This window comes from Camelina sativa, chromosome 3 (assembly GCF_000633955.1).
Source record: "Camelina sativa cultivar DH55 chromosome 3, Cs, whole genome shotgun sequence".
Taxonomy (NCBI): Eukaryota; Viridiplantae; Streptophyta; class Magnoliopsida; order Brassicales; family Brassicaceae; genus Camelina; species Camelina sativa.
In genome coordinates this window covers 14666829-14675629 of record NC_025687.1, presented here as the reverse complement: position 1 = coordinate 14675629, position 8801 = coordinate 14666829, and the positions used below count along the sequence as shown (strand labels likewise).

The following is an 8801-nucleotide window of genomic DNA, read 5'->3' as shown; positions in this document are numbered from 1 at the left end:
ATGTACCGGTCGGTTAACCTATCTTCTCTCCAATTCGCAGCGTACTGAATCTTCCAAAGATTCCCGGCTCTGTATGGGAACGGAGTCGCCGTCGATGATATTCTCCACATCGCACCACCGTATGGACTGAAAGTCATCGTGGGAATTTCAAGCTCGATCATTTTCTTCCAAATTGATTCTAAACCGGTTCTTGAAATCGGTTCACGTACGTAATCTGATTTCCTCTTGAGGTAGTTCACGGGTTGAATCCTTTGGAGTAGAAGTTTCTCCGAAGAACCAACTTGGATATTTATCCAGAATAGCGCAGACTGGATCCAGCTTGTTTCGGTACAATCAGACCGGACCAAACCCAATTCTGGGAATCTCCAGTTTAATATCGACAAGAGCGTTGTTGTGTCTCCAAGAAACATAGCTATGAATGTTGCCCTGACGGTCTTTTGAGATGACACGGTGCCGTTTACTACGTCAATGATTGTTCTTATGTAGAGCTCGTCGGGAAGCTCCGGTGCGACTTGTTGCCACCGGTGAACTATCTCCGTCACGTTTTGCTCTAACGTCCGGGAGATTCTGAATACAGTGACGTTTTCAGGGACTTCGACGAGGTTTATTTTGTAGGCCAAAACGACGCCGTAGCTACCTCCCCCTCCTCCGTTTATTGCCCAGAAGAGATCTTCTCCCATTAATTTTCTATCCAATATTTTTCCTGAAAATTTTCAAATATACAAGAGATATATAATGAGAAAATATTGATGAAACGGTTATATATATAAATATTCAGGTAAATGTAGTGTAACAATTAACAAACAAAATATAGTTTTGTCTAATGTTTTAGGTGTTGTCTAATTCATTTAAGTTGACCGGAGTTTAGCAAAACTAACTATTCTTATAAGTTCGGTTGATTATAGGGTCTGTATTGATAGTTTAATACTATAAAATTTAGTTAGCATAGAAAATAGCTAGAGATATTGGATTATACCATTGACATCGACGACCATTCTTGCATCGATGGTGTTATCTACGGCGAGACCATATTTTCTCATCATGTTACCGTAACCTCCGCCGCTAATATGGCCACCGACACCAACTGTTAGACAAACTCCAGCGGGATAAGCGAGCGTTTTGCTCTTCTCCCATATATAGTAATAAACTTCTCCGAGGATGGCACCGGTTTGGACCCAAGCGGTTTTACTCGCCGTGTCAACATCAACTGAACGGAGATTGAACATGTCGAGGACGAAGAACGGTTTGCCTGAGTACGTAACGTATGACAAGCCATCGTAGTCGTGGCCTCCGCTTCTGATTTTCATCTGAAGGTTGTGACGTTTGCCACAAGTAACCGCGGCTTGCACGTGGGTTTCATGTGTTGCAGCGATTATGAGGAAGGGTTTTGGAGTGTTGGAGGTGTTGAACCGAAGGTTACGAATGGTGGCTTCAAGTACGGAGGAGTAGGAGCCGTTTCCGGCGAAGTACACGGCGGGAGAGATGGGATGTTTAGGGTCAGAGTTTGAGGTTAGGCATTGTGTGAACGTCTCCGGATTTGCTAATGCTGAGCTTGATTCCGATATGACGACGAAGAATAGTAAAAGAACTAGTGTGGTTCTTGAATATTTCATTCTTAGAGATTGAACGTCGAAGTAAAGAAAAAAACAAATGATTTGAGTTTATGAATGTCGTCGAGGATTTTGGGTTATTTATAATAGAGAAGATCATATGGCATGACGCCAAAATATCTGACTACGTATATAGGAAAAGTTGTCCGGTTGTCCCAAGATTCTGATGTAGCAATATATTCCAGAATTTACATTTAAAATTTGAAGAACATCTACATTAGTATTTTTTTGAAGTACAAATTTGAAATTATTTTTTATTTTCAAAAAAAATTACATTATATGACATTACTTATATTTATATCCAAATAACTTCCAATTATTTATCCCTACTATCCATATAACTAAACACAATAAAAAGATGGATTTTAACATTAATAAGAAAATTAAAAATAGCCGTATAATGTTTCTATAAACTTTGTTTGATTTTATTTTCTAATTGTTTTGAGTCATCATACAATGCATAAAATTATTAAAAAAATCTTAACTTTTTCCATATACTGTGTATTCAACATCCAGCATTAGCTAAAATATTTGGAAAATGATTCAGATTCATATTATAAATAATATCAAAATGAATCCAAATCCAAATGAGCATGAAACTTCACTTAATAAGCATCTAAATTTCGATTTTATATATGGTTTAATTCGGTTTTTTAGTTGAGTTGTTTAATTAATATAGTAAATTTTAAACTTTTAAAATTATATTTTAAACTTGTTTTACTATTTTTAAAACACTAATATAAAAAATGTCGACTTGAACTGATCTAATTATGATTTTTTAAAAACAAAAATTGATCTGTGGTATATTGCAGGTTAAATCTTAATTGTGTATACAATTATAATTATATGTGTATCCTGTAATAACATATATCATTAACGGGATTATAGACTATAAATTAATTTTTTTCTTTTCTTAAACCAAATTACAAATCAAATGCCAAGTATATGTTTTATGTAGTAGTAGTTGACTTGATGAGATGGTTTAGCGCTTGCTAGATCTATTAGATGAATATTGAAATATTGTAATGGGATAGTTTTTAATGCAACGTAATGACTCATATTAATTATTTGAATATGCAACTGTTTTGTAAAGTTCAAGATTTGTGTATACTATATGATATATTTCGAAGTGGATATATTTTGAATTCTTACGCTAAAAATAATTTAATCTTAATTAACTGTGACGTAGAATTCGAGCTGAGTTATAACTATGTTAAAACTCAGGACAGATAATTACCTGATCGGTTAAATCAAATTTCTGAATAAAACTTGTACTAATGTTTTTTTCTCTATAACTACACAAAGATAAAATCCGTAGGCTTTGTTGATCAAATGAAAGATAGAGAGGTCGTATACGTAAAGTATGTGAGAACAGTATATATGAAAGAGAAGCATAAATAAGCTGTCCATGAGTACCTTGTAGAAACACGAAGCAAATGTTTAGAAATTAAGATTCAATTCCGGCTTAAAAATGCTTGCAAGTGCATTTTGTTTCAATGAAGTGTTGTTTTACCGTACGAAAGCAAAGATGTTGACGAACGCAATTGTAGGAGGAGAAGTGCAAATCTCTCACAAGTTATAAAAAATTTTATTGAAGTAATTCTATAAACGGAAGAATTAAAGGATCAGTTCGTCTAGTCGGCTAATCTAATATTTTTCTGTGACGGCGACACAAATTTATAATAGAATGGTGCACGTCAAGACGATGATACCATGCATGTGGTCTTGTGTCGTAATAACTTCAGCAATTTTCTACGAAACTGAATTTCAATTTTCCGCAAATGTATATATATATATATATATATATATATATATATATTCTTATATGTATCAATAATTCAACACAAAGCATAACTTTTTGTGTTGGGAGATGAGATCGACCGATATTAAGAACAAACAGTTGAGAAGGCTAACCGATATTATAGAAATCATGAAGATCAAGAAGAATCACTAAAGTACTATTTATATCTATATATAGTTTAGAATAGGAAATTATATCTCAATATAAGAGAATGCATATTGTAAAATTATTCTTCCAAAGTCTAATAAAATAATTCTTTCTAAAAACCTTTGTGTTCTTACTCTCACAATTTATCATGGCAGCAGAGCTATAGGCACATACAAAAAGTTTTGTTCGTTTCTTGGCTGCTTACGGTTACGGATCTATCATAATATGAGAACCTTGATCTTGTACCTACAGGTTAGGGGTTTTTTTTCTGTTTCCGTAACGGTTAAAACAAAAAAAAAATTGAGTTTCGTCTCTTTATTGTTATTCTTTTTCCTTATATAAACGATAACATGAACAACGAGGGCGCAAGGAAGATAATCACGATCAATATCACTTGATTGTGTTTACTTGTGATTGAAGAAATCGGCCACTTAAGGCCTGAATGGCAAGGGGTTATGCCATGAAGCTGATCTGACGCTTACGTTCTTCATCACATCCAACGAAGATGACGTCGTGAATAAAGTCTAAATGAACTTATTGTTGACATTTTTTTTATTTTTTTGCCACTACTTATTGTTAATATTTATGGTCCTTCATTTGTAAAATTATGTGTAATTTATTAATAAAGAGGAAAATACATACTTAAAACATGTTCAGTGGTAGTTTCTCCTAGGAGTTCTGTTAATTAAAAATTAAAAAATAATAATAAAGGAAGAGAAAATTTGAGAAATGTTTTTCTTTTCAGAACCATGAGAGTCTATTCTCTGGACATGTGCCAGTTTATAATAAATTAATTTTTTCTTCCAAATTAATTATTTAAATAAATAATAATATTTTTAAAAAATAATTAAAATACATCAATGAGCGTTTCTAGCTATGCAGATGATCTTATAATCATAAAAGAGACACTAACGGGCCCTTCTAGATTTCACAAATCTAAAATTCAGGATTGCCTATCAGTTAGAGGGAAAGACATTTTTGATTTTTCTCTTTTAAACCAAACACACAATAATTGAGGGAAGGTATAAAGGAGTTATAGGTGGTTTGGTCCCATATATTGATAAGTAGTTCTCATGAGATTGAGAGAGCAGATACGTGTATGGTGTCAATGAACGAGCGGTGGTGTGTGCAGTGGGTGTAGATTTTTTGTTTGAAACTGGACAACAACAACCAAAACGTGCCATATATGCATTGTTAATAACAGCAACAACAAAATTATAATAATAAAACACTAGTGACATATATAATTCAAATATCATTACTAAAAAACATTTGTATATATATCCTATATACTACAAAACAAGAAATACAAAAAGAAAAAGAAAAGAGAAAGAATATTACCGTGATGAAACACGAATATCATCTAATAATAATATCAAATCTTTATTTACCAAAGACAAATAGACTTGCAACATATTATACATCAACAAATTTATCTACCCAATAATCGAATAAGTATGCGTATAATGGTAACAGGAATACTCTGTTCATTCCTAAAGAAATTAGCACTATCAACTCTAGTTTTAATCTTCACCAACCTCTCGAAATTACCTGCGAAATATTTTTTACCGTAACGATTACCTTCAACATAGCTACGTATTTTCCCATTGTGTACGTTAGTCCCCAAATCAACATCACGATAATTATAAAACGACTGTCTCGGATTCTTGGAAACAAAAGGTGTCATGAATTGGTACAACTCCCTCGTCAGTTCAATATACCGGTCGTTTAACCTATTATCTTTCCAATTCGCAGCATACTGGATCTTCCAGAGATTTCCGGCTCTTTATGGGAACGGAGTCGTCGTAGATGGAATCCTCGCCATTGCACTGCCGTATGGATTGAAAGCCATTGTTGGAATTTCAAGCTGGATCATTTTCTTCCAAATCGATTCTAAACCGGTTCTTGAAATCGGTTCACGTACGTAATCTGATTTTCTCTTGAGATAGTTCGTGGTTTGATTCCTATCGAGTAGAACTTTCTCCGATGAACCAACTTGGATATTTGCCCAGAAAAACACAGATTGGACCCAGCTCGTTTCAATACAATCAGACCGGACCAGACCCAGTTCAGGGAATCTCCGGTTTAATATCGACAGAAGAGTTGTTGTGTCACCAAGAAACATACCTATGAATGTTGCCCTAACGGTCTTTTGAGATGAAACGGTGCCGTTTACTACGTCGATGAATAATCTTATGAAGAGTTCGTCAGGTAGCTCCGGTGCGACTTGTTGCCACCGGTAAACAGTCTCCGTGGCATCTTGCTCTTGTGTCCGGGAGATATTGAAAACGTTAACGGTTTGAGGGACTTCGACGAGGTTTAATTTGTAGGCTAAAACGACGCCGTAACTACTTCCTCCTCCTCCGTTTATTGCCCAGAAGAGATCTTCTCCCATTAATTTTCTATCCATAATGTTTCCTACAAATTTATAAATTATAGGGAGAAAATATTTTTAAAAATGTATAAGTAATGAAGGTGTCACAGAAACAAACAAATGTAAATTATGTTGATACTATTTTTTTGTCTATTTTTTTTTCTTTTTTACCTATTTGGCCAAAATTTCATTAGCATATAAAATAATGAAGCTAGAGATATTGTTTATACCATTGACGTCGACCATTCTTGCATCGAGTGTATTATCTATGGTGAGACCGTATTTTCTCATCATGTTACCATAACCTCCGCCGCTAATATGGCCACCGACACCAACTCTCGGACAAACTCCGGCGGGATAAGCAAGGGTTTTGCTCTTCTCCCATATGTGGTAATAAACTTCTCCGAGGGTGGCACCGGTTTGGATCCACGCAGTCTTACTCGCCACGTCGACTTCAACCGACCGAAGATTAAACATGTCGAGGACAAAGAATGGTTTGCCAGAGTGTGTAACATATGACAAGCCATCGTAGTCGTGGCCACCGCTTCTTATTTTCATCTGAAGATTGTGGTGTTTGCCGCAAGTCACCGCGGCTTGGACGTGGGATTCGTGTGTCGCGGCGAGGATGAGGAAGGGTTTTGGAGTGTTGGAGGTGTTGAACCGGAGGTTACGTATGTTGGCTTCTAGTACGGAGGAGTATGAGCCGTTTCCGGCGAAAAACAAGGCGGGGGAGATGGGATGTTTGTGGTCGGAGTTTGAGGTTAGGCATTGTGTGAAAGTCTCGGATGATACTAATGGTGAGTTTGATTCCCATATGGAGACGAAGAAGAATGGAAAAAGAACCAACATAATACTTGGATATCTCATTTTTAGAGATTGAACCAATGTAATACTTGGATCGTTCATTTTTAGAGATTGCACGTTGAGCTAGGGAAAGAGAAAATTAAATGACTGGATTTATGAATGTCAGTCGATGATTTTGGGATAATATAACCAATGCTCACGATGTAAAACGAACGGTGACCAGCCATTTGAACGTCTACAACATAAAATTATTATAAATTATTCTTATACAAAATATTAATCATAAAAAGAAGAATACAATACTGTAAACAAAAACTAGAAAACAACTACTTAAAATTTATATAACAATGTATGTGACAGTACAACTTATACTGTAAAATTAAATGTATATAGTTAGGAAATTGGAAAAAATATACATGTATGTAATTTTAGACGATTAAAATGATCGCTTTTTAAACACTGTTTCGAACTGATATCGAAGATTATGCATGATGCCAAAATATTTGACGAGGAAAAGTCAAATGTGGGTGAAAGTTGTCCCAAATATTTTAATTTAGGCTATAAAATGGGACACTAGTGGAAAACTGGAAATAAAGAGGTTCCGGTTGGACCGCTTATTTCTCCATTTGACAAGTCTGTTGTGATTCGGATGTTTAAATTCGCACTATATTTGGTACATTCGGATGTTTCAGATGCGTTGTCTCTTTTTCCTTTGATCTAATTCAGGTTTTAATAGTTACACTAAATCTAGTAATCAATTTTATTTCAAAATATTTCTTTATTTAATAACTTAAAACATTCGAAAAGACCAGAGTTTATGTGGAATTTTTGATACAATAATTATCAAATTAATTACCCAAATTATTTATCTTGTATGATGTTATTAAGTAAACCAGTATATAAATTTTATTAAAGTTTTAGTTACATGATATATCTAAGAAGTAATATAAATAATTTGACTAAAAACTAAATAATCTGAATATAATACTACATGGTTAATTATTGTAATAACCAACCAGCACATATATAGATTTTTTTTCGATTTTTATAGAGATGTTTTTCACCTATAAATGTGCTTCACAAATAAATATTTATTCACTAAACTAAAAAATTGCATGTTAGAAAAACAACAAAAAAAAAATATAGTGGCTTAAATATAATTCATAGTGAAACATAGTGTGGTTCAATAAACTATTTAATCTGATTTATATGACACATACTTTATGTTTGTATTTTTATTCAAAACTGTTTTTTTAAGTTTTTTTCTCAATTCGAACTGCATAATACGTTTGATCCGCAGTTTTTAGCTTAAACAGTTTGATACGAACCGTTTTATTCCCTTTCTCCATTCGAACCTATAGTACTACGATGAGTATATCTTTTCGGAATATACATAAAATAAAGTTTCGCTTATTATAAACATCTTGTCGACGTTCATCTGTACATACATGGTCATTTTTGGCCGTAGTCATATATAGGTATGTTGCCATGTGAATGGACTATTTCATGATCCAAACAAAAAAAGTTGTCCACATAGACGCGGTGAAGACCAATGATCAGCTCTATGTATAAATTAGATCACGTCCTATATGACAGATAACGGTTTATCTCTTTTTTTTTAATAGTAAAATAAGTTTATTCATCCAAGCTAAACAACAGATGAGAAAAACCAATTCGGTATTGAGGTTTACACGAGAAAAATATATAACTGGTCTTAAAAATAGTATATAAATATGAAATTTGGTTTTTACATCAGTACCATAACTTTATTATATATACAAAACTTAACTATCATCATTCCGTAGTACTGTACTTGTAAACTGTAATTAATATCAAATCATAATGACTAAAGACAAATAGACTTACAACATATAATCATTATTCAACAACCAATTTCACTAACCAATAATCAAATAATTATACACTTATGGTAAAACAGGAATACTCTGTTCATTCCTAAAGAAATTACCACTATCAACTCTCGTCTTAATCTTCACCAACCTCTCGAAATTTCCCGCGAAATATTTCATCCCGTAACGCTTACCTTCAACATAGCTATTTATTT

The 8801-nt window shown here is 33.7% G+C and overlaps 3 protein-coding genes across 20 annotated transcripts in view; all 3 read right to left on the bottom strand.

Moving 5' to 3' along the window:
- Positions 1-1680, bottom strand: part of LOC104777103 (berberine bridge enzyme-like 4) — an 11884-nt gene extending 10204 nt beyond the window's left edge. For all 18 annotated transcript variants that reach the window (XM_019243761.1, XM_019243763.1, XM_019243766.1 and 15 more), the window contains exons 1-2: positions 977-1680; positions 3-703 (exon numbers count right to left, since the gene is read on the bottom strand). In XM_019243761.1, coding sequence (XP_019099306.1) covers positions 3-703; positions 977-1613 — 1338 coding nt within the window. In that variant the 5' untranslated portion in view covers positions 1614-1680. The remainder of the gene's footprint in view (positions 1-2; positions 704-976) is intronic.
- LOC104777102 (berberine bridge enzyme-like 5) lies at positions 4902-6967 on the bottom strand. The gene is made up of 2 exons (XM_019243748.1): positions 6163-6967; positions 4902-5976 (listed from the first exon to the last, which is right to left on the bottom strand). The coding sequence occupies exons 1-2, from the start codon at positions 6836-6838 to the stop codon at positions 5345-5347; spliced, it is 1308 nt and encodes a 435-aa protein (XP_019099293.1). The 5' UTR covers positions 6839-6967; the 3' UTR covers positions 4902-5344.
- LOC104777101 (reticuline oxidase-like protein) overlaps positions 8438-8801 on the bottom strand; it is a 2929-nt gene continuing 2565 nt past the window's right edge. The window contains exon 3 of the mRNA XM_010501311.2: positions 8438-8675. Coding sequence (XP_010499613.1) covers positions 8662-8675 — 14 coding nt within the window. The 3' untranslated portion in view covers positions 8438-8661. The remainder of the gene's footprint in view (positions 8676-8801) is intronic.

Excerpts from the sequence above, each read along its gene's own strand:
- LOC104777102 (XM_019243748.1), bottom strand. The coding sequence starts at position 6,838 with ATGAACGATCCAAGTATTACATTGGTTCAATCTCTAAAAATGAGATAT. Across the intron at positions 5,977-6,162 it reads AAGAATGGTCGACGTCAATG|GAAACATTATGGATAGAAAA; the intron begins GTATAAACAATA and ends ATAAATTTGTAG.